The 26,871-nt window shown below is 38.9% G+C and overlaps 1 protein-coding gene across 1 annotated transcript; it reads left to right on the forward strand.

Moving 5' to 3' along the window:
- The first annotated feature begins 390 nt into the window (after positions 1–390).
- Positions 391–14,875, forward strand: lztfl1 (leucine zipper transcription factor-like 1). Its single transcript, XM_041813731.1, has 10 exons — positions 391–663; positions 987–1,111; positions 1,212–1,406; positions 8,968–9,025; positions 10,492–10,563; positions 10,661–10,726; positions 10,812–10,889; positions 11,131–11,307; positions 13,449–13,552; positions 14,083–14,875. Exons 1-10 carry the CDS (start codon positions 661–663, stop codon positions 14,099–14,101), a joined length of 897 nt encoding a protein of 298 aa, XP_041669665.1. The 5' UTR covers positions 391–660; the 3' UTR covers positions 14,102–14,875.
- The last annotated feature ends 11,996 nt before the right edge of the window (positions 14,876–26,871 follow it).

A 26,871-nucleotide genomic window follows, 5' to 3' on the forward strand; every position in this document is an offset into this window, starting at 1 on the left:
ATGGGCCATGTAAAGTTAGATGAATTTGTGTAATGCTTTAGAGTGCGAAAACGTCATTTGACAAATAACGCTTTTACGTTATCGTTACAGTAAATAGAAAATGGGTGAGTTTATGGGCAATTTGAACAAACGATTGCAGAAGTTGCCATGTCAATACGGATCACTGACTTCTTTCTGATAACACATTTATAAATTGGTACAACAGCTTTCAGATATTATATCAAACTACGAAAAGCAACATTAGTGGATATGATATGAGACACCATCTTGCCGACTTTTATCTTCGATAATGATGCGCGGAACACTTTTCGGTTCAGTAATGCACGTAGCGCCGTTGAACGCAACTCTCGTAACCAAGGTGATGACGCTATTCTCCGTAACCAAGGCATTCTAGGGGCAAACACTCGCTGGGTAGCTAGGCTAGCCAATCTGCCAGATAATCTTTTAGCAATGAAATAACCCCCGTCTAGCGTGTTGACTTTGACTCCATGTATAAAACTGTTTACTGGAACCTTCGACTCAAGGAGCTTTAGCATCTTTAGCTTTAAGTTGTATCGCTCCGTGGCCTAAATAAGAGAAAGAAACACCCATTTTCCTTTGGATCAGCTCAGAGAACAAGCTAGCAAACTTAGTGACATTAACGTTAGCGTCACAGCCATCATGGTAAGTAAGTGGTTTCATTTGCTGTCGAGGGCTAAGCAGACTACATCTGTGCTTTGAGGAATCTAGAAACGTTACATGGTGTTCCTTTTTAAACAAAAGCGGGTCTACAGTTAGCAAGCATCCCCGCAGAGAGCACGTTGTGTGGGCAACTTCATGTGGATAGGCCCTGTCTCACATTAGCAGGGAAAATCCTCTTCAAGTTAGCTTGTAAGCTAGTTGTGGTCTCCATTACAGCGCCTCGGTCTCTATCTTCCTTCTTTCCACCTTTCATATCCATGACAGCGTTTTTACGTCTGTGCTTTTTCTGTTTCGTCCTCATGTAGGCTGAATTTGGGTTTAATGAACATCATCAGAATGAAGTCATCAATTACATGCGATTTGCTCGGTCAAAGAGGGTCCTGAGACTAAAGACCATTGACTCATGCTTTGAAGAACTCAAGGACAGCAGGTGATTGGTCATTCCTGGTCATAATATCAAGCTTTTGCATGTAAGAGTGAAGGTAACATAACACAATAATGTATGAACGTTTACCCTGATGTTTCTACAGGCTGGTAGAGGAAACCTTCACAGTGGATGAGGTGAGGGAGATGCTGGACGGGCTGCAGGCAGTGGTGAGAGGGGAGGTGGAGATGGAGCTCATCAATACAGCCCACACAAATGTGCTGCTGCTCAGGCAGCTCTTCTCCCAGGCTGAGAAGTTCTACCTTCGACTGCAGAGTGATATCTCTGAGCTGGAGAACAGGTGAGCAGTAGCAGAGGTGCTGCAGAATCAGACTTTCTGTTAATGGATGAGAGAACGGACCCTAGAAAACTACTAGTCAGCAGGGCCGGCCCGTGGCATAGGCAGCATAGGCATATGGTAGGGGCGCCACATGCTCTAGGGCAGGGCTCCTCAACCTTTTCAGCCCGTGAGCCCCAAAATAAAGGTGCCAAGGACCGGGGACCCCCTCTGTGCCTGAAGGTGGCAAAACACAGCCATGAACATGTGCAGTGCAGACAGGGCTGCCCATGAGGGGGGGATAAAAAGGAGAGCTTAACCACTCTTATCAAAGAAACGCGCATCTTTTTTATTCATTTGTGTAGTAAGTAGTCCTCATACAAATATAAATCCCTTCTCTTAAAAACAGCATTAAAATGGGTTAATGATGGCAAAAATGGTGGATAAGGTTGTGAAATTGGATTTTAAAAGTAGCAGAAATGGGTTAGAAGTGTAAAAAAATAAATAAAAGTGGCAAAAAAAATCACTAAAAAATTGCAAAAATGGTAAAAGAGGATTAAAAAGTGGCTGAAATGGCTTTAAAGTGGCAAAAGTTGGTGGAAATTTGGTTAAATAGGATTAAAAAAATTGCTAGAAACTGACATAGAAGGGTTTACCGAGGCTGAAATGGGTTAAACTGGCAAAAATGGTCATATCAAATAGTGAAATGTGGTTAAAAGGACATAAAAAGTGGAAAAGAGGGGTTAATAGGGGCAATAATGGGGCAACAGCCAACATAGGCAGAGAGTTGCAAGATTTGGTTTAGAAGGGGCAAAAACAGGCAGAAAAAAGTGGTGGAAAGGGTTTAAAATTTGACAAAAATTGGTTTTGAGTGGCAAAAATGAGCCTAAATTGGTCGGAAGAAGTGATGAAAACAGGTTAAAATTTGGCAAAATTGGTGTAACAGTGTATTTTTAAAAATATTCTTAGTCTTTTTAAGGCATCTGGAGACCCCCTCTCAGTGTCTTGTGACCACAAATGGGGTCCCGACCCCAAGGTTGAGAACCACTGCTCTAGGGGGTGCTGGCATGAACCCTGAATATTTTGAAAGAAGCCCCAAATACCAAACAAGGATTACGTGATTACTTTCATCTATTCAGACAGACAGACAGACAAACAGCTATAGAGGATGAAGGGAGACAGAAGGAGAGAAGGTCAGCAGACAATGAGAGGTAAACAGTGTAGGCCTACACATCACTGATGATCCAACTATCTGAAAATGAGTGATTACAGAAAGTATTTTGTAGTAGGACCAGGTGTTGGTGTCATGATGAAAATGCATGTAACTTTTTCTCCAACACAGATCATTTGCCTACATGTTTATAGACAACAGGTGTGTATCAACTGGGCATGAATTTAATATATTTGGATGTAAATAAGGGGTCATGGGCAAATGAAATTGCATCAAAATAGAGAATGTTATCTGAAAAATGTCTCCCTCAAAACTCCCCACCATATCTTCATATCCTAGGATTGCATTATTATTACATCAGTAAATTGGGTATCCTTATAATTGCATGCTTGAATGGCGTACGATTAAGAAGAATCAGAATTGCACGTCAGGTATACAGAAGTACAAAATGTTCCTGCTCTGGTGTTATTGATTATACCCTTGTTGAGAATTACTGGTGGGTCAGGACCCAGAAGTGGGTCACAAAGCCAGTTTCAGTGGGTCGCAGATGTGTGCCTGGAAAAAAGTGGCAAAAAGTCTGTGATGTGTTTTTTTTTTTTTTTTTTTTTAACATGACTCTATTTGTTCCATCACATATTTTGTACCATCTAAAGTTCGAATCGCTCCATACTAATTAAAAACATCCAGTTGAAATTTTAATCCACACCCTGATTTTTTTTATTTTTTATCAATGAACTACTGAGCCTCTATTCTAGCAGTCGCCATCTTCGCTCGTCTGATCAGGGTCTTCTAACAGTCCCTCGTTCAAATTTTAAATCCAGAGGTGATCGTGCATTTGCAGTGGCAACTCCTAAACTTTAGAACAGTCTTCCTGGTAACATCAGGTCTGCCAAATCTGTAGTCTCTTTTAAAAATCTGCTAAAAACTCATTTTTATAGATAAGCTTTTTTATAATCTCTACCCCCGTTTTACTTTTGTGTGTAGATACATGTGTTGCAATTGAACATCCAGTATGTTGGTTGTGTTACTTATTGGGGGTATGTTTGTTTTGTTTGTTTGCTTATCTGTCTGCCCCTTTTGGGTTTTCTGAAGCACTTTGTAAACGTGTGTTTTAAAAAGTGCTACATAAACAAAGTTATTATTATTATTATTACTATTATATTAATATGATTTAAAGGAGAAATTTCAGTGACAGTTTGTCATTGAGGTGCTTGCCATGAGTCCTGATGCCATACCAGTTGGAAATCACTGGATTATACTAGGGATGCACAATATTATTAGCATGATATTGGCAGGTACAAGCTTAAAAAGTTAAATATTTGTATCAGTAGATATGAAAATTCAGCTGATATTTACAGCCGATAAATAGGCTGTACACATTGGCAGGATAAATCATGTGTGTGGCTTACATGTCTGCAAAATATACAATTTTACCATTAGGTATCGTCATTTCCTGGGGTGCCACACACCCAAGGAGGCCCACTATGAGCTCTGAACATTTTGAATGAAAACTGTAAAAAATGTAAACTACTACCAGACAATCTACTTCCCTGCTCCTCTCTCAGCTCTGCTTGACTCAGTCTCTCTAAAAAAGAGACCTTTTTTACTCTAAGAAAGTTGTGCATGTGTCCATGTGGGCTAAAATGAGCTTGGAAATAAAGGCAAATTGGATATTGGCAGAAATACAATCTCAAGCATCCCTAGATTTTACAGTGCTTTAAAAGTCTCAATGTTTTTAAATTTCTTTATGTTCATTTGCATGTGGTAGGGTTGTCCTAAAACAAGAGTTCTAAACTTTGTTATGATATCAGTAAAATCAAACAATATTTACTGATACATGTTTCATTCCACAGCAACAAAAATGGAAGTCTCAGCCCCTTAGTACTGAGTAATTTCTTGTACTTTACTACCAAATATTGCAGGCAAACTCCTACTTACCATCAAAACTGCACAATTCAGTACAAAAAAAAAATTGTGTGCAATATTTCATGGACAGGTTCCTGAGATAGATGTATTTTTTAAAGGTTTGGTACTTTTGATACCACTGATCATTACGACTGAATGATTTGCAAAATAATCTAATTGCGATTTTTTTTCCCAAATATTGCAATTTAGTATGCGATTATCCTTAGGTCAATCTTATGTATTTTTTTTGACAAATTCAAGCAATAAAAAAATTCCATAAATAACACCATGTGTATTAAAAACAATGGAACTATTTTTAGATAGAGTAAGCTATTTAATTTGGGGTTATTGCAAAAGTGATTTCATTTGCTTTGTTTAAGGTCATTATCATTTTTATGCCACTCATTTTGATTAATAAAAACATACATATAACACTAAAAGGAGGATTTTTGTAAACCATTCTAAAAATTGACACTTAATATTTGCATAATGAGCATAAAATCTCTGCAAAAAATGATTGCTTAAACTGGTATTTTGACAGATTTCAAGTGAAAGTAATATTGCAACTTCTGCGATTTGAAAATTGCAGCAGGCCATGTTGCGATTTAATCTAATTTGCCAATAACTGCCCAGCCCTACTGATCATTAAAGTAACAGAGATTGTAGTATCTATAGAAATGTGGTAGGAAAAAAATGATCAAGTATCAAAAATTCTTAATTTTCTTGATGAAAATGTAAATCTTGTACGCGCATAAAACAGGAGAGCCAAAGCAAGATATAAAACATTTAAACTGACATTGTGAACTTTTGTAAATGTTCTTGCATTAAAATGATTGCCAGGTTCAATGACAGTTCAGGGTCAAACAGGGAGCTACACCAAAGTCAGAAATGGGCAAGGCCTCTCAGAAAACAATACACCCTCATGTGCATGAAAAGGCCTCCTCAGCTGTGTACCATTTCCTTCTCTGCGCTGTTTAGAGGTTAAGATCTCTTGTCAAAAAAGGTCATTGGAAAGCCACAAACGTGCGTACTCTATCTGAATTTCCATCCATCCTATCACAATGGCTTCCTCTGCTGTGATGTTCAGTTGGCCTGAAACCACAACATCTGTTACCTCTGACTTTATTGTAAGGTCACTTCACACAGGGCACAGTCCTGTTCTGAGGCATTAGTGCTGGCTAAAGACAGTGTGGACATTTTTAAATATCAGTCCCAGTAGAATAGAAATTACTAAAATCAAAGATTTTGATGTTAATACGTCCCCCTGGAAACTCTCATTTTTTCTGTATGTCTTGCAGACCTCACAACAGACTGTTTTTACAATTTTTTTTTTCATTCTTTGTCTCTTTGATTTAATGGGATATTCTTTGAAATACATGCTTTTGAGTCAAGTTTTTGCTTGTAGTCTCATTTAGTCTCGTGAAAATTTGAACTCTGATGTGGATATCTCAAAGTTCTAAACTAAAAGTTTAACTTTCTGCACTGTATAGCATAATAAGAACAGAATAAAGCCATCGCTTGCATTTTAGGAAATTGAAATCATAAAATCCTGAAAAATCAGACAAGCAAATGTTCTTTTAGGACAGTCTAAAGCTCCTATGAGGAGATTTTAGACACTTATTAAGCATCTGAAGTATTTACTGGTGCCTATCAATGAAGTACAAAGGTGTTTTTATTGATGTTTTTAATTTTCAAAACTGCTGCTGGAGATAGTTGTCACACTGTGTGACTAAATGCTCTCTGCATTTGCTTTTTTATATTTCCACTGCACAGACCTAAAGTGAGTGATGTATTCAACTTGGAAAAAAAGCAGGAGTATGTTTTTTTTAAATAACTAAAATTGGCCATACGCGACACGGTTTTAAACTAGATTTTCGGCCCAGTTTGCCTCCCCCAGCGATTGTGGGGGCGTATCCTGGCTGGAAACTCTGCAAACAATTATTTATCTGATAAATCCCCAAGTGTGTGATATCAACTCAATTATTTTACTGTTCCAAATTGCATTGCAGCGTCCCAGACCTCGAATCAAAAATATATAAAACACGGAATACCTATAACAACCTTTTTATTCTGAAGTCACGTCTGATTGCATGTGATCCTATAAAATCTTGTGTGTGGGGAACCTTCACTGTGAGGTTGTCTAGTGTGTGAGCTCAGAGGATTATAAGATGAAAAATCATTGGAAACTGTCTTTTTGTTTGTGGTATCCTATGTTTTCAAAATCGTTTGAAATTTAAAAATCAACAAATGTGTGGCCAGACTTAGACATGCACAGGGCAAAATCAACAAAGAGCAATATTTAACCATTTTATTGCAAAAATGAATATACAGTTTTACATGTTGGAGAGGGCTCTGCTCAAAAGATGCTCCCTAGGTTAGCCATGCAGCATGCTTTGACTTTCCAGGGAATGCACACGTAGCTACAAACCCCCATACTGATAGATACATTTATGATCGTGCATATTGAATACAATAGAATTAGTTCAAAGCAATTAATCCATAGTAGCATAAATCTGATTGAGGGTGCAACAAGCTTTATGCTATAAGGGAGGAGGCTGGGATGGAGGAGGTTAAGCTTTGCCAGCAGCAGCATGGTGCATCAGCATGAATGCAAGCAGGGATTGGTGAAAAGTATGTCATACTTTAATACACTGCTGTGTAAAGAGAAAGAGCTGGGATCTAACTGGGTTCTGCTGGCTGTCAGCTGAAGGCTGGGCATAAGACTGCTGTGTCCTGCATGAGCTAACACTAAGCTTTGTTTAATAGAAACTGAATTTAATAGAACTTTAAGGCTTCGATGTAATATATTTTAAAATTCATGTCCATGTTAAAAACTAACAAAAAACTTAATTAACAGTTTACAGATACAGTGCTTATCATACTTATTAGACCACCTGTCATATTTGTCTCAAAGACCATCCAGCATCATGAAGTGCTTTAATGCGGACTCTTTCATTTTCAGTCAGCTCTCCACGTTTTACCATTTTGAACAGGAATGAGGAATTTCAAACTGAATTCACCCAACTTTGAGCCAGCTCACTGGGCTTCTCTGAGAAGTCAGAAATGAATCAAGCATAACATTCAAGCACTAAAACTCATTTTTCTGTTCAGGAATGCAAGTAAATAACTATAATTTGACATATTAATATAGAAATAATAATGTGCTTTACTATTTTTTCAGTTTTTTTGTAAATCAGTAAATGTGAAAATTCATGGATAACAATAATAATTTTATTTTAGCATTAAAAATATCATTTTAGTTAAAGAGCTTCTACATATTGGTGTATTAAGCATTGCAGAAACATAAAAAATGATACTGGTAATTACCAATGCTGTTAATTTAGGGCAGCTGTGGCATAAACCTTCCTTTGGTTAGGGTTAGGGTGGTCTAATAAATTTATTAAGCACTGTATATAGACATGAGCCAGCTCTGAGGAAATCAATGCTGTAAACTACAATGGCATGGATTCAGAAAGAGATGGAGTAAGTTTTTTCACAATGAAAGCCTGAACATAAATCAGTGTGGACCTGTACATGAAATACTGGTGATGGAGATACATCTCATATTACTTTTTCAGACTATGTCCAATATTATTGACATTTTGGCAAAGGATAAATAATAAAGATATCTTATAGACTGATCCTAAGTGGATGTTACAGTGATTAGCAGTCATAGTGAATAGCGTTTTCTGAACTGAGAGCTTATCAGTGACTTTTGTAAATGTTTGTTTTGGTGTAGATATACATCAAACTACAGCTCTGAGCATATGTCATCCTGTTCCTCTTCTCAGTAACGTAAAAGAGGAAGTAGGACTTTTCTATGTTCACTAAATCCACATTATCTGATCTTCAGTATCAAAGTTAAAGGTCATAAAATTCACTCTCCTGCAGCTGATTGTTGGTAACACATTATAAATAAATATAATCCACCAATGATCACTGTCAAGTTCCACCGTAAAAGTTTAGATGTATAATTTGGGGGAACTTCACATAACTGCTGACCTTGTAACCCTTCACCTTGTTATTCTCAGCGTGTTTTGAAAAGTTCTTTTGTTTGTGATACGCATATGGTGGGTGGATAAATAAAGCTTTCATATTTCTAGGCTTCTACGTGACTGATACAGTGTCTTAAGCAAGGAATACGCCCCGTGTGATGGTCTACGTGTGTTCAGCTGCCTCCAAGAAACCACATTCAAGCTTTTTACAAAGCTGTTGTTTTCACCACAGGCATCTATATCTTTTAGAGCTAAACTGTCATCAAGAAATAGGGTGTTTATTTTCACCTGTCAGAGAGGCTTAACCACCAAATAGAAGTTTTTTTGTTTGGGAAAACAAAAACACACTAGTTTTGTTGTAGTAAAATACTAAAGATGATTTGTTCCTATCAAATCTGTATTTTTCAGACAAAGGGCTCATATAATTGAATAATTTTATTATATCTGAGAAAATTTTAAGCCTTCTTTTCAGTCTCTCGTCAGTCCAATTCTTTCTTTTTTTCTACCCGTATAGGGAGCTGTTAGAACAAGTGGCAGAATTTGAGAAGACTGACTTTAAGACCACCGATAAGGTGAGTATACTGTGCAGCTCTGTCACATGTACAGCTCCAGATATCCCCCATCAACAAGCTGTCATTAATCATGTGTTCAAAGGAACATGCACCCACATTGAACTCTGTAACCAGAGAACACTTTAAGTAGTTTTAAATATCAAGCTGCCTGTCCTTCACACCTAGCTGTGTAAGTCACACATCACTGAGTGTGAGATGTGGTTTCAACGATGCACGCTCAAAGACAAACAAGCCACGTTGTACTGTTATACCTCACTCTTTTGCACTGTTCTGAAGAAATCTGACACAAGTTACTTTTAGTTCCCAAGGCACATCAAGACTCTGCAATTTTACTCCCCTCTTCTTTGCAAAACTGCTCAAGCTCTGCCAGGTTGCACAGGGATCAAGTGTGAACAACCCTTTCCAAGTAAAGTCACACATTCTCTATTGGATTGAGGTCTGGGCTTTGACTCAGCCACTCCAGAACATTCACCTTGTTGTCTTCAAACCATTTCTGTGTAGCTTTCGCTGTGTGCTTCAGGTCATTGTCTTACTGGTATATAAATCACCTCCAAAGCCGTAGTTCTCTTGCAGACCAAATGAGATTGTCCTCCAGGATTTTCTTATATTTTGCTGCATTCATGCATTCAGAGCCAGCTGCATGGAAGCATCCCCACAGCATGATGCTACCACCACCCTGCTTCACAGTGGGAATGGTGTGTTTGTGGTGATTTGCAGTGTTTTGTGTCTGCCAAACGTAGTGTCTTGTCTGATGGCCAAAAAGCCCCATTTTGGTCTCATCAGGTTTAAGAACTTTCTTCCACTTGACCATGGAGTCTCCCATATGCCTTTGGCAAACTCTAATCGAGATTTTACATAAGTTTTCTTCAACAGTGGCTTTCTCTTTGCCACTCTCCCATAAAGCTTTGACCGGAGAGAAGAAAAACCTGTGCAACAGTTGTCTGCAAAGTCTCTCCCATCTCAGCTGCTGAAGCTTGGAACTCCTTCAGAGTAGTCAGAGGTGTCTTGGTGGTCTCTCTTACTAGTTTACTTCTTGCAAGCTCACTCTGTGAGGAAGGCCTGATCAAGGAATCCATCCCTTGACTTATACTTTTCAATAAACTTTTCTCTGAGTTGCTCGGAGTGTTCTTTTGTCTTCATGGTGTAATGGTAGCCAGGAATACTGATGTCTTTATACTGCAATCACTTGAGACACATTTCCTGCACTCAGGTGATCCTCATTTCACTAATTGTGAGACTACGAGTGCCAATTGGCTGGACCTCTGTTGAATTAGATCATTTGCTTTAATGGGGGTGAATATTTATGCAATCACTTATTTACATATTGACCATGATTGATTTATAAAATCAATAAAAGGATAAAGCATCCAAGGGTTGAATATGTTTTATAGGCACTGTATAAATGATGCTTTATCTGTACAAATAAGATATATCCAAAGTTAATATGTTCACCTTTTCTTCCCAAGATAAACCAGGAACCAAGCAAACCTAAGCTAGCACCTCTGAATGAAGGCGGTGTGTCTGAACTTCTCAACAAGGTAAAAATGTGTTGAATGCTCAGATTTATATTTAATGTTTTGCCCTCACTAATAGATTCATAAAGCCCTTTGTGTCTTTTTTTTGTCTTCCCCCTAGGAGATTGGAAGACTACAAGAAGAAAATGACAAACTTAAAGCCAGGCTGCGAACTTTAGAATCACAGGTATCACATTAAAAAATATGATAAACAAGATGTACAGTATCTTGTTTGTGGTGTTAACTCCTTTATCTGATTAAAATTTTCCCAGGCAATGAGTGCACTAGATGAGAAAACCAGAGCAGAGAGAGCTCTTAAAGACCTTCAGAAGGTGCAAGGTGACCAGCAGGTACTGTCCAAGCATCCTCTTATTTTTTACACATTTTGAGTTTGCATTTATTTTTTATTCATTGTTGAATCTGAACATTGCTGTCATTTGGTTTCATCTGCTAACTTGGACCTTAAATGGTATGTTTCTAGTAGTGCTGCATTCACCACTCAGTGTAGAAACAGGGAATATAAATACATAATAGTGATTGTTCTCCTTCAATACATCTCTGAATATTCATGTCACTTCTTTGCCCTTGAAGCTGGCTACTCAATCCCAGGAGATCAGCAGCCTGGAGAACACGGTGGCCGCTCTAAGGGAGGACTATGAAAGGACTCTTAGTGCCAATGCTATGTCCCAGAAGGATCTGCAAGAAAACCTGATCTCTGCCAAACACGAGCTTCTGCGAGTGCAGGAGCAGCTGGCCCTGGCAGAGAAGGTACAGTATTGTTCTCTCAAGCCTGCAGAGATAGCACCCAACAAAAGTCAGCTGTTGATTTGATACATTGAGCTTTTAACAGTTGCTTTTATGTCTGCACCACTTAATGTATGTCAATATTAATGTCTTGTTTGTTGAACATACTGAAGCCACAATTCCTTTATAATGGGTGCTGATATGTTGTGCTGGGGATGTATCTGGAGCCTAGCAAACTAATAGCATAGTGGTAATATCTGTGTGCCTTAAAAGCAGAGGCTGTTGACCACTGATCACAGTAGCGTTGATAATGTCTTCAACTCCCTCTGCCTTTATACCCAGAGGCTTTTTAAAAACACCAAAGAAGTTGGTGAGAGGACAAAGCTGAAGGGTCTCACCACTTATCAACTACTTCACCTGTAGCTAACTTTTCTTCTTCGTGTGTTTTGTTTTGCCTGCCTCTTCCTCTTCTTTGTGGGTAGTTTAAAAGCGGTTAGCTAACAGTTATGATCATTCCTGCCACCCACATTGGTAGGCAATACTGTCATCTGCAACTTCCGTTTTTTCTCCATTCAGGCGAATACAAATACTGTTACACCCCTACTTGTGTTTATAGTTTCACTCACATCCCATTTGTTTACATGGAGGTAGTGGGATTTATGACCTAGGGGTGCTCTCAAACTTGGCCCAGTAGCTCTGTGCCATGCGGAACCCTCCCCAGTCCCTCACTTGCCTGCACTTAGCATTACTCCAAGCCCAGGTGGCCTTATCATGGTTACCTCTTGTTACATCATCAAGTTGTAATACAACATATATGGGGTTTTGTTTAGCATGTAATCTAAGAGTTAGCGCATGCAACACATAGAACTTGACTGCAGCTTTATTCACCTTGTGGCTCATTTTTTGTTTTGGTCAGATGTGGCCCTCAAACATCCCTTTATTATTTAAATTTGGATTAAATACGCCATCATGTTTGTATGCATGAGTAACCGTACTGTACCGAAACCACCTTTTCCATCTGTGCCAGGGCCAAGCAAGAGCGTCCTACTTAAGAACAGTACAGCGCACTCACACTAGTCAAACACTGTAATCTAGACCAGTGGTTCTCAACCTTTGGGTCGGGACCCCCTTGGGGGTCTCGAAACACTGAGAGGGGGTCTCCAGTTGCCCTAAAAAAAACAAAATATTTCTTAAATTGCTACTTTAAACTATTTTTGTCAGTTTGGAACTCTTTTCAACACTTTCTCTTCTGCATGATTTTGCCACATTTAAACCAATTCTTGCCACTTTAGCTTAATGTTGCCTCTGTTGACCCATTATTGCTACTATTAACCCCTTTTAAACCCTTTTAACACCCACTTTTTCCAATTTCAACCCAATTTCACCATTTGATATGCCCATTTTTGCTAGTTTAACCAATTTCTGCCAGTATCTGCCTATTTTTCCTTTCTCAGTTAACCCATTTTTGCCAGTTTAAAGCAATTTCAGACACATTTTAACTTCTTTTTACTACTATTTATGCCCATTTTTTGCCTTTTTTGCCAGCTTAATCTAATTCTTACCACTTCTAAACCATTTCTGCTACTTTTAAAATCCAATTTCACCACCTTTTCCACCATTTTTTGTCAGTATTAACCCATTGTAGCAATTTTTAAACCATTTTAATTCATTTTTATTTTTTTTTAACAAAGGGGATTTACATTTTTAAGCAGGCTATTTACTACATGAATGATTAAAAAATTTTTTTTTTTTCTTTGATAAGAGTGGTTAATTTTTGCGGTTAAATATGAAATATGTATATCACAGCTTAACTTTACAATGGACCGTGGTTTTGCCCCCAGGTTGACTGGGTGCCAGAAAGCTCTCCCATTTATCCCCCTTTATGGATGGCCTTGTATGCACATGACAATTCCAAATTGTGCATTGCTGTGTTCATCCACCTTCAAGTACAGGAGGGGTCCCGGTCTCTGCAACTTTATTTTGGGGGTCGCGGGCTGAAAAGGTTGAGAACCCCTGATCTAGACCATGAGGGTTAGATGGGCTTGGGCTAGGCAGAATACCTCTATACTGAAGCCAGTCAGTATCGAGAGCTCTTAACCTTGTGACTTCACTCCCAGGCAGCTGTTGCTCTGTCCATGTTTATATAGTCTTTGTTCTGTTTGCAGGAATTAGACAAGAAATTCCAGCAAACTGCAGCCTACAGAAACATGAAGGAGATCCTTACCAAGAAAAACGAGCAGATCAAAGAAATTAGAAAACGATTGCAGAGGTGAGTATTTGCCAATGAAGGGAAAACAGTGCAGATATTATCTTTTCCCACCAGTGTTCACCTTTTTCAGTGTGATGGCCACCTAAATAGCGCAAAAAATGCAATTTGAAAATCTAGAAAACCTTTGTGGGTAACAGAAAATAACCTTAAGAAACATATTTAAAATTGTCAAGGCTTTGATATCCTTAATACTATGTGTTTATAAATAAGAATAGTATTTATTTTAATGAACTACGGTATTGGTAACCAGATAAAGTTTAAACTTCTACATGCATTTCAAAACAGTTGTGTAGAAGAGGATCAGATCCATCAAAAATTGCATGCAAACTCCTACACACTTTCTAATGCCCAGTTACATTGGCAACTTTTGTTACTGAGACATTGGCAATGCATTTTAATAATTAAGACAGTGTGCTGAAGTTTGCTTGAAAACAGGACGTTTCCTAATATTTGATGCAAAGATTTTTTTTCTTTCTTTTAAGAAATGGTCCTAAATTTAAGTTTTTAACATTGTTATTACTCTCTTTCAGATATGAGCCCAATGAATGAGCTTTACACCAAACTGCTGATGAAACAGGTGTCCAGAGGGTGAGACGGCTGCGAAATTTACAACTGTGGTCAGTTGGACTTGAAACAATCGGTTCCACTGCTGTAAGAGGAGAGACAGAAAAAGCATGTCCATGGGGAGTGTTTATTCATGTTTTATCTGGCTTCTTTAATAGTTTTTGGCTTTAGTAAAGAGGGGGAACAGGGAGGTTGGCAGCATACACAAACTGAACACAAACAAAGCAGTGATAAATGATAGCTGTGCTTTTTTTCTACGTCTCAATTTGGAGCTCTCTTACAGTAGCTAGACTTCCCTCAGTGCTCTATGCAAATACGATCCCTGTTTGAAGAGGCCTTGTCCATGTGCTGACTTGGACAGATACTTTCTGTCTGCCTGAAACTTTGCAGTCTTATCTATCAGATGGCTATAGTTGATTTTAAGCTTTTTAGCACCTGCTTATTTTTAGTTTTAGTCTTTGCTGATTAGTCTTAATTTAAACCCATCATTGAAGGCAGAATTGAAGCATAATTTGGTTAAACCCAAGAAAAAGTAAAAGCCATTTTGTTTATCACTAGCAGAAATCTTCAAAGTAACGTCTCCTGACCCTTTGACGTGAGAACTGCTTTCATTTAACACTTAAGGATTTAAAACAGAAACACTTCTAATGATCTGGCATTCTGTGAAAGTCTGATCATCAAAAACATGTCCAGATTTCTTTTTCTGCTCTGACACAAATAGCGATCTAGATTGATTTCCCTACTTCCCTAAACAAAGGGCATAGAATATTTTTGTCTAAAATCGGTGTACTTTTCGTATCGTGTGGGTGATGGGGTGTAAAAAAGAATAATATACATGATGTTCATGAGTTAATGCTCTTGTAGAGTATGATACATCTACCCTGTATTACACTACACTAGATGTGCGTTTGTGTGTATCGTGCAAAGTATGGGGTAATAAAAGCTGTAACCAAATGTATGTGTGATCATTTTTATTGAGTTTCTCTATAATATCAGACTTTTGCCACAGTTGTTTTATTCAATCAACATTCACGACCCACTGAATACAGCTCTGCAGATTACATTTGGATCCCACTCTCCATTTGAGAACCACAGATCTAAATCACCAAGAGGATTGATAACGTCATAAAAATGTGTCCAAACATCCATTTTCTATACCGGTAATCCCATTGGGGGTCGTGGGGGTGCTGGAGTAGCTGTCATTAGGCGAGAGGTGGGGTACACCCCGGGCTGGTTGCCAGTCAATGGCAGGGCTGACATATAGAGACAGTCAACCAGGCATGCTCACACTCACTCCTACGGCCATGTCTTTGGAGGAAGCCTGAGTACCCTGACAGAAACCATGCACACATGCATGGGGAGAACATGCAAACTCCATACAGAAAGGCCCTGACTGGGAAGTGAACCAGGAACCTTCTTGCTGTGAGGCAACAGTGCTAACCCCTGTGCTGCCATGCAGCCCCATAAAAACATGTTTAGTTTTAAATTATTTATTACTTATGCCATATGATCAGAACCAATTTAAAATCAGAAAATCAATATCTATAATCAAGGGTTTAACAGATTTCACAGTTGTCCTTCTCTTTGGACTACTGCATGTAAACGTACAGGTGGAAGAATAATGATTTGTCTGTGAGTCATTAAACATCCCTGCCAGATTCAACAGGGGGGCACCATACTGCAATAATGCAAGAATGTGTAAAACTAAATGTCTGTCTTCAAATTATGTGAAGCTGTATAATTAAATCTGAAGTTTTCAGGTTTTGTTTTCCTTAAAGGCCCCCTACTTGAATCTTGGACTAGCTTAAAAGCTCCTTCAGCACTGACAAGACATGAAGTGATGTCAGAACTTGACATTGATTTCAATGTTCTTATCAATGAAATCCCAGCAGAAAAGACTTAAATCAGTGTTATTCAACCCTGCTTGACCAAAGAGCCAAATTGATGAAAAAATACCTTTGCAAGAGCCACAATCTAAGTGGTGAAAAAATGGCTAGAAGTAGCAATAAAAATAAGTTCAAGGTGGCAAAAACGGTCCTAAAGTGGCAAAAACGTGGCAAAATATGAGAGAAAAGTGGGTAAAAAGCAGCCAAGAGTGGCAAAGTAGTGCAAATAATAGAAGTAGTGGTATTTAATGGCAAAATGTAGCTTAGATGGGCAATAAATGGTGAGAAGGGGCAAAAATGGGATAAAAGTGGCAAAAAGAAGTTGCAAAAATGGGTATTAATGAGGAAACAAGTGGTATTTAATGGAAAAAGTAGCTTAAATGGGTGAAAAGTGGTGAAAAAATGGTGAAAAGGGGCAAAAATTGGACAAAAGTGGCTAAAAGAAGATGCAAAAGTGGGTATAAAAGAGGAAACAAGTGGTATTTAATGGAAAAAGGTAGCGAAATTGGTGAAAAGTGGTGTAAAAATGGTGAAAAGGGGCAAAAATGGGATAAAAGTGGCTAAAAGAAGACGCAAAAGTGGATATTAAAGAGGAAACAAGTGTATTTAATGGAAAAGGGTAGCTTAAATTGGTGAAAAGGGGTAAAAATGGGCTAAAAGTGGCTAAAAGAAGTTCCAAAAGTGGGTTTAAAAGAGGAAACGTGGTATTTAATGGAAAAAGGTAGCGAAATTGGTGAAAAGTGGTGTAAAAATGGTGAAAGGGGCAAATATTGGCTAAAAGTGGCTAAAAGAAGTTGCACAAGTTGGTATAAAAGAGGAAACAAGTGGTTTTTAATGGAAAATGGTAGCTTAAATGGGTGAAAAGTGGTGTAAAAATGGGAAAAGGGGCAAAAAGAAGTGTCAAAAAATGTAGGGAAAAAAGTGGTATTTAATGGCAAAGGTAGCGCAACTGGGGGAAAGTGGCAAAAAAATAGTGACAAAAGGCAAAAATGTATAAATGGGACTAATAAGTTTGACAATTGTGCCTTCTGTATAAGTCTAGGAAACAATTTGATTTATGTGATGAACTTCTGAGGTCAAAGTTCCCCTTTATTAAAGTTTTATGGGGGAATAATATTTTAAATCAAGACATAAAAAAGCCACAAATAAGCACAAAAGAGCCACATGTTGAGTATCACTGACTTAAACTATTCAGTAAAGCAATAACTTAAATTACACTGACATGTGTGGACTCTGTAGCTGAAGGTTCCTTTTTATAGCAGAGTTTTGATAAAACAGTGAGGATTTGGACTGAAGAAGTTGACCTGATTTTGGTCTAACAGTGTCGTGTTGCCTGTGGTTTCACTGTTTGGTTTTACAGGGCAGAACATCTATAAATACTCAAATCTCCTGACAAACATCAGTTTTGTCGTGTTTTCCTGATGGGCCTGAACTTCAAGGAGAACAACAAGAAATAAAGTATATTTTGTTATAATGGTGCACGTTTTTTAGTGACTCTAAATGATGCCTCTATTATTAAAACAGTGTATTCAGAACTAAGAGCATGTCAAGGTAAGGCTTTAATTTCATCTTTAATTAATGTCCTGTGTTAGAATGCATGTAGAGAAAGAGAAAGAGAAAGAGATGTTGCCATGTTGTAACTGTCCGTTGTTGGTCTATGCAGTTTGCTGCTTCTCTATTTTGCATACATACATGCATACTTTCCGAATGCACTGTAAATAGGCATCATATTGCCACTCCTTTCATACACTTGCGTGACTAGAAAAGCCCCTCTTAGTTTTCACCATGTTAGCTTGGTAGCTGTTGTAGATAAGATCACGGAAGAGTGACAAACAAAGTGGTCACCAGCCTGTAAACCATAAACCTCTTGCTGTTTGCTTTGAAACTCTTGAAGCCACAGTACGTCCTGACTTAAACTCCTGTTGGTTTTGCATCACGCACTGTATGCATGGTGTACTTTTGCTGCCATTGGTGCAAAGCAAAAGGAGCAGAGAAAGTAACACAAATAACAAAAAGATAAACTCAAATTATTTTAAATATTTCTTTCTCTGCTTTCCAAACAAGCAAAAAGATTATGCACCTAAGGCATATCAATCATTCAATTAGAAATATGCAAGGAAATACTGTGCTGCATGTGTATGCTTGTATAGGTGAGTTAATTGTGCATTAGTCATTTTCTCTAAGTAGCTTAAGTGTCATGAGAAAACTGATATAAATTCACATTCGATGCAGATGCTGAGCACTTGTCTATCAGTGCATGAAATAAATCACAGCGAGCAGGTACACAGGAAGTGGTGACGAGTGTCTCTCAGAACCAAAACTCATCTCTCGCGCAGACTTGAAGCGAACACAGTGGCAGTACTTTCCCACAACGCGGGACAACTGTTAATATAAGACAATGGTGTAGTTACTCACAGCAATTTCCTGCTCGCTCATGAAGGCATCACAGGGGTTTTCTCGGTTTCGCTGGCACGACATGAGCGTCTATTGTTGGTTTTTCTTCTGAATCACATGGCAGGCTATCACGCACATTAAAAATCTGTGCTTGTCTGCTGATGAGGTGATATCCAGCGTGCTGAATAATCATGACAACAATGAGGAGAAATGACTCTCTTATTACAAATAAATCTGGTGTGGTTAAAGCTTTTATTTTCCCAGGTTTGACGTAAAGAAAATATCCCCTCTGATACAAGAATCTGCTCTGTCTACCAGTGAATTGTATCAGTTCTTGATCCACACACACAGTGGATTTAGTATAGCCGTCTTAGTACAGGTATAGCTGTTAGCATTCACCGCTGTTAAACCATGAATGAACTGTGATTATTTTGGAAAGCTGGGTTCAATTTCACAAGCAAAACTCAGGCCTGATTACTGCCAGACCTGTTGAATCAAGAAACCACTTACAAAGAACCTGTCTGACAAAGTGAAGTAGGAGAGTAGATCTCAAAAAGCAACACATCATGAAGAAACATCTGAAGAAATTCAAGAACTGATGAGAAACAAAGTCAACAACAGTCTGGAAAGGGCTGCAAAGCCATTTCTAACTTTGGACTCCAGCTGGCCACAGTGAGAGCCATTATCCACAAATGGAGAAAACTTGTTAACAGTGGTCATCTATCTGAGGAATGGCCTGCCTACCAAACTTACTCTAACCCGCAATTTCCACATGGGACGACTGCACCGCGCACCGAAGCGCTGCCGGTTTAGTCCGACTGAAGGCGAGCGACCTCGCCCACTGGAAGTGAATCTAGAGCACTGCGCCGTGGCACACAGCCCTCATCAGCAGGGAGAGATCATGGGAGAACTGCGAGTTCACACAGAAATAGTATGTCAACAGCGGACTATTTTACCTTATGGAGTTAACTTATCACCCTTTCCGGTACCAAGTTCATGATTTTATTGCTTTCACCATTGGATGGGTTCATTAGGAAGTTAAAAGGTTAATGTTAGCTTAAAGGATCTGTGGTTTTAAGCAAAATTCTTTGGCTAAATGTCCTCAAAAGTTGACTTTCTTTATCAATGGTGCCGTTGTAGCTCTGTGACCCACTGACCTCTTGGTGACCCTTTGCTCTTGTTGCAGGATGAGACGTAATGTTGATATAGTGATGATTTACGATTGCGAGTCCGTGCATTGCGTTTTATTTTGAAAGAACCAGATATTCTACGCTTGCGACTTCCTCCTCTGGAGCTTTCTGATCAATGGGTATTGACGCGGTTTGGCAGCGGCCGGCGCTGAAAATAGACCTGCAGCGTATCTCGAACGAAGCATAGCAAAGTGGGTCCAGGCATGTGCCACTGCCAGTCAGGAGCACCGGCTGTGGAAATGCTCTGATGGGCTAGAGAGGGAGCGATTTGCTCCGCAGTATGATTTGCCAGCAGTTTGAGGCACGTTCACTGTATGTGGAAATTGGAGATAAGAGTGTATCAGCGACTCCTCTAGGAGGTCACAAAAGAACCCAGGACAACAACTAAAGACCTGCAGGCCTCACTTGGCTCAGTTAAGGTCAGAGTTCATGATTCAACGATAAGAAAGATACTGGGCAAAAATGGCATCCATGTAAGAGCTCCAAGGTCAAAACCACTGCTGACCAAAAAGAACACAAAGGCTCGTAACGTCTGCCAGGAAACATCTTAATGATCCACAAGACTTTAATGAAAGTATTTTGTGGACTGACGAGACAAAAGTTGAACTTTTTGGAAGGTATGCATCCTGTCACATCTGGCGTAAAACTGACATGGCATGTCATTTAAAAAGAACATCTTACAAACAGTCAAACATGGTGGTGGCAGCGTGATGGTCTGGGGCTGCTTTGCTGGTCGACTTGTGATAATTGATGGAACCATGAATTCTGCTTTCTACCAGAAAATCCTGAAGGAGAATGTTCAGCCATCAGTTTGTGACTTCATGCTCAAGGATTCTTGGGCTATGAATCAGGACAATGATCTGAGAAACACCAGCAAGTCCACCTCTGAATGGCTGATAAAATCAAAATGACGGTTCACTAGCAAAGATCACCATCAAAAAGAATGCAATTTGACTATTATTTATTAGATATTAGAAAAATACTTTGGGGGCTGCATGGTGGTGCAGGGGTTAGCGCTGTTGCCTCACAAACGCTGGAGGCAAGCATGGAGGTCAGCAAAATCCTGGGTCAACTGCAAAGTTGAGCTGTGATATATTTTATAATTAACCTGAATAATAGCTCTAATCAAATAAACATTTTTAAATTATTTTGTGCTGTAGTAAATAGCCTTCTTAAGGATGTAAATCCTTTTTCTTAAAAACAGAATTAAAATGGGTTAAAAATGGCAAAAAATTGGTGGAAAAGATGATGAAATGGGATTTTGAAAGTAGTAGAAAGTGGCAAAAAATAAGCAAAAATGGGTTCAAGTGGCAAAAGTGGATTAAAAAGTGGCTTAAATGGTTGGAAAATTTGGTTAAATGGAAAGAAAAATTGGTTAGAAAAACATGCAAAAAATGTGCAGAAATGGGTTAAAGTGGCAAAAATGGGCATAAGTAGTGAAATGTGGTTGAAATGGGTAAAAATGGGTGTAAAAAGTGGTTAATAGTGGCGAGAATTGGTCAACAAAGGCATCGATAGGTGGAAAGTGGCAAGAATTGGTCTACAAATTGCAAAAACGGGCAGGAATAAGTGTTGGAAAGGGTTAAAAATGAGAGAAATGGCTTTTAAGTGGCACAAATGTGTTAAAATTTGGCAAGATTGGTGGGAAAAAGCGATGAAAACAGGTTAACATTTGACAAAAAAAGATGTAAAGTGTTAAATGTGTAAATTAAAAAATATTCTTAGTATTTGTAAGGTATCTGGTGACCCCAAAAAGGGTCCCGACCCCCACGTTGAGAACCAGTGGTTTAGGCAAAGACAAACGCTATATAGCGATGACAATCACAAATGCATTTGCCTAAAAACTGTGGGTTAACATGGTCGCATGATAAACAAAAACATTAGCTAATGCAGACAGTCTTTAAGCTATACAGATATTCGACTTGACTCCTCTTCATCAGAGCTTTTGCCACAGTATGTCCTGCCATTCAACCGAAGCATGACAAAAAGTCTTTGCCTATCATTTATACAAAGTTATGTAATCACACTTAAAAAAAAAAAAATCTTTAGCTTGATGAAAACCTGGGAGATACTTTGGAGTCAGCTATTCAGTACCGGTTTCTCCTTTCATAAATGACCGACACTGAAAGGGATTTAAAGGTTATTTAAAATACAAGGACAGCACACTAGACGATCTATAATTTAGGCCCAGCAGCACTAAAGCTAACTCTAACAGCTACATGCTAGTGCAGTATGTTAACAATGACAATGCTTACAGGCTAGTACTCTGACAGTTTGTTGGTTATGAGAATCATCTTGCAGAATTAGCTTATAACAGAAAGAGAAACTACTGCTGCTAAGAATGTCTATTTAGCTATCTGGTTGTAAATAAATGCACCCCTAGACAGAGGCCTATCAAATGTAAATTACCCTCACAAACACTGTTTCAATGTGCAGTTTATTTCGATAAAAATAAGAGCGTGTAAAATGAATGTATTTCCTAAATTACTCTCTAGTACTAAGTACCTTCACAGCCATGATGAAGGTGCATCTCATTTGAATGTGTGTTTCTGAGGTCAGCGGATTGAGATGTGAGTTGTAACAGTTGATTTGCTGCAGCTGCATCATTCCACCACACATGTTGTTATTTGTGAAACTGACAGAAGAGAGGCCACGTAGTATCTATATATGACCCAATTAAGCAGTCAGGTTTTCCCCTTTTGTCACCAATGTTATGTCATTAACACCACACGACTTGCATCTATGCATATTTATGTGTAGCTTCTAAGAAATATTTTAATTTCACCCATAAAATGACTGTGGGTAAAACATTTCCATTACAACAGCATTTAAATGATGTTATGTGAATATATCCCGTGAATAAACCACGTGAATCTAGCTGTTATGCACTGGTGACTGCCTGGCATGTTTGCCCGGGCCAAATGCGATGTCTCAAGAGTAGTTTGAGGTAGGATTTCAAAGAAGGTCAAGGTCACTGTGACTACAGATCTTGTGAGCACAACATTGCAAAAATGAAATGAGGGAGTTTTGCCAAATCTGGCAAAAACCTATGTGTTGACTTGAGCATGAATTTATTACATTTTAGAGGTCAAAGGTTACTTTTTTGGCATTAATTTGACTATCTTGTGAATGACTTGCACTGTAACCCAAACTATTACAACAGCTGCACCGACATCCTTACAATTCCACTGATCACATTTCAACAGCAATCTCCCTGGCTCTTATTTTTAACCCTAAACTGTGCATTCCCCTTTCTGACAATTGAAGTTGAGGGTGAATTGATTAGATTTTTTAGGTCAGAGGTCACTGAAAACTTTGAAGTGACCTTGTAATATGTTGTATCTTCATATAGGAGCTATACCTTCTTGGCCCACCAGTGTACTTACTACATCCGCATACTTACAGAGGAATATAACCACCAGGTAATAACTAATTTTTCAATGAATGGAAAAAGTTCTGGATTCACTGAAGCTGTGATATGGGCCTTCTGATAAAATCGAAGTTGTGCCACTTTTTTGGGGTGTTGTAGAGGTCTTACTGCCTCTCCAGTTTGGTCTGGCTAAAGGTTCTGGATTGGCTTCTTAAGCTTTGAAATACGCTTACGCTTTTAAGCCGTGTTTCCATCAGGGGCCCGGTTTGATTCAGTACAGTTGATATGGTTTGGGATGCTAAACCCCAAAATAGTTTGCGTTTCCACAGACACCCGTGCCCTCCCTTGGTGGGCGGCTGTAAAGGCAATGAATGTGAAGTCCCAGTCAGCGCGAGTCAGCTGTTCCAGTCACAGAGTTATAGAAAGGATGAGTGACAGAAATCAGTGGGGAATAAGCATTAAACAGCTTTATTTCAGCTGAAAGTGCTTTTAAAAAAAATAACTATGTTAATTATGTTAAGCGCTGTCAGTACGGATCATCAGCTGATGGAATACGTGTACGCTTTGAGTCATAAGTGTACGTTCAAATTTGAATATATCTAGTCTATAACAGTTATGTGCCAAATATCAAAGTTTAAAGCTGTACTGTGAGAATTTAAAAATAAAATTAAAATTAAAAATAAGGTTCAGCTGGTGTTACAATCAAACTAGATTAAGTCAGAAATCCGGGGTGTGCTGATCTCAGTTTTAAATAGGGTGCAGCCTGAAGTTTTACAAACACGTCCAACCCCCACAGAGCGATGTTTTCACAGGTTACCTATGTAAGAAGTAGATCAAATAACTAGTTACAGAAGAGAATCAACTGTTCTAAGGCTTGGTATTTACAAAACTTCAGCATTAATTTAGTTTCACATTCATTGCGGATGGACCAGGCTGATGTGATCCTTCAGGCTCTGCTTTGTGTTCTTAAAATCAGGTCCAGATAAATGTCAGGAAACTTGATTTGTGGCCAGATACCAATATCCACAGACCAAGAAACAGTTTGGATCTCTGTTGAGTCCAAAAAGCCCAGATTTAAGCAGATATTAGTCAGTTTTTCTCCTGTTTTCGCCCGCTCCTCACAGAGACTTCCGTGTTTTGCAGCCTGGAGCCAAGCAGCTGAGCAACTGTCGCATGCTGACATGACGTCAGTTCAACCCCCTATTTTTGTGTGTGTAGCTCCACCTTCTTGGTACGGATAGGTAATTGGTTTCCGTAAAGGCGGAGTCGTTTCAGGAACCACTGAAACGACTAAAAAATGCAGTGCATATATTAAGCCTGTATGTGGCGCTGTAACGCTGCCACGGAAATGCACCAAAGGAGAAGAAGAAGATCACAGAAAAGTGACACAAACTTTCTTCTAGTTGTCCTTCTGCTTTTTCTCAGCAGTGGATTTAAGAACATATGGATTATGTGGCAGTGTGCGAAATACCCGGCCTCAATCGGGGGGTCCACCCTAACTAGTGCTCCAGCATCAGGCTGAAGTCTTACACAGCGTGCAGTATACAGGACCACAAGTAATGCATACACGCACATTAAACACACATCACCCAGTCTAGCATCATCATCAACAAAGCTGCACACAGCTGCAGGACCACAGAGCAACTCTGCTCTGTGACCAAATAGGACACTCACGCGTCCCTCTCGTGCGTGCTCACACAAACACACGCATACATGCACATATGAACCCAGCCAACCGATGTATGGCGAAATATATATTTCAATATGAAGTAAAACAGGTCTATCACGATCAGTTAATTAAGTTTGGGTTTAATAGATTTTTTTAAGAGACCTAAACTCACCTGTAGATGTCCTAACAGCTGCCTTGCCAGAATTAGCTCGGCATGTCTCTGCTCCATCTTCATCACTGTTTCGGTTTAGTCTTTTAGATGTGAATCCAAAGTTTTCAAGCAAAGAACTTTGCTTTCTCCTTTACATATTTAAGCACACTGAGTCCACAATTTCAGGAGAGTAACCAAAGCGGTAGGAAGTACACAAGCTGTATAGCAGGGTTACGCAAGGTCATTGTTGCGGAGCATTTGAAACAGCGCCCCCCACGTTTGGAGGCTTTATCAGAGACATTATTCTTCCGTATTCTTATATGTGAATAAATTCTTTACAATGAACTCAATTAAAACAAACATGTTTTCAAATGGCATTTGTAGTGACAATAGCAAGTGAAAAAATGATGTTATAAATACTTCTCAAGAGACACCCCAAAATTTTGCAGTTGAGGGTTTCAAAGGGTCTCTTGTGTCAATTAAGGGGTCTCAGACCCCCCTAGACCCCCCGTATTTCGCACGGTGATTATGCGTTTCACGGTGGTGGTAAAGGAGCATCAGATTTTGCTGTAAAAGCCATAACGAGCTTAGTAGCTTCTGCTGCAAGAACCCAACCCTGTAGTCCGCCATGAATGTTTTGGTCGGATGCGCGCAGGCGCCTTAAGAGAGATATGCTATGTGTGACGTAATCGTTTCAAGAAAGATGCGGATAGCCATCCACACGGAGATGAAACGGTAGTCATTTACGGATTTATGCACTCTGGGACCCGTTTTCAAAAGGTATCATTTACAGTCACCCAAAATGCCGTTTCTGTGTGGATGAAATGCCAATCCGACATAAAACTTTTGTGTATACTCTTGAATTTGTTTCCGTGTGGACGGGGCCTTAGGCTTCAGACACAAGACGAGACCACAAAACTTAGTTTGGCCTAAAAATAGACTTTTAAGCAAGTATTCGTGTTGAATGGTATTATTTTTGCTATAGAATGCATGAAAGACTAATGAGGCATGCAAAACGGATTTGTCCTTTTTACTGTAAAAGTCCCATTGTCATTAACGTAACAATGAGTCAGTCTGTTTATCTGACAGTGTATGAAATCTCAAAATTAGTCATACATTTCTCACAAAAGCAGTCCCAGAGTAACCTTTGTTTTTAAGAAAAAACTCTCTTTTTGCAAAAATAAAAACCTGGACACCTTCTTCCCCCTGAAATATAATGTCTGATTTTTGTATGAATTTCTAGTTCATTGTAAATTGCACAGTATGTCTTTCTTTGTTATCCTCAAGTTCATCATTACCAGCTTTATCAGTTGGTGATGCTGCGTTTGTGAAACCTGTCAGTATGCCACTTTTGCTGAAAGAAAATACTCATCCGATCATGACACAGTCGTTTCCTTTGTCATGCTGTGAGCAAAACTGAGAAACGCAACCGGTATTTGGTCAGATTCTGAGGGGTGCTGACCAAAACGCTCAGCATCGAGTTTTACCTGTGGGTGAGACCGAAAAAGCTACATCAGGACAGGAGGTGAAACTGTGAGAAGATCTTCTAGAAAACGTTCACACTGAGCAAAATACACAGAGTAAGACATGCAGACAGGAAACACAACCAAAAACCAGACTGAAACACTTCACAAACAATGATTTGAAATCCTGCGTATTTTTTTTTATTTTTTTTTTATATTTTTGTTATTTAATCAAGTCTTTTTCTGGTGGTACAATCACTTCCCATGGTGAAAATCCAATTTCAATTTCTCTGGGTTTGAGGTTTGGGAATTAGAGGGAGTTTCCTTGTCCCAGTTCAAACAAATGTGGGTCAGCAATGTGACTGTTTGTCATTTTAGTCATTTCCCTTTATCCTTTGTAATACCAATGAACTTTGAGATTTTCACAGGAAGTTCTTGTTGTCCTTTCAGAAAACATCACATGAAAGAGCTCACAGCTGTTTTTTTTCACCCTCATGTCCCATCTGGACTTTTTGTCTTAAAAACAGTCAAGCTCTGAACATCTTCTTTTTTCAGGACAACCTGGGCTTTAAGAATATATCTACAACAGCAATGTCACTTGAATTTTTAAAAAGTTATAGGACTCTAAAGAC

Source organism: Cheilinus undulatus, linkage group 19 (genome assembly GCF_018320785.1).
Source record: "Cheilinus undulatus linkage group 19, ASM1832078v1, whole genome shotgun sequence".
Classification (NCBI taxonomy): domain Eukaryota; kingdom Metazoa; phylum Chordata; class Actinopteri; order Labriformes; family Labridae; genus Cheilinus; species Cheilinus undulatus.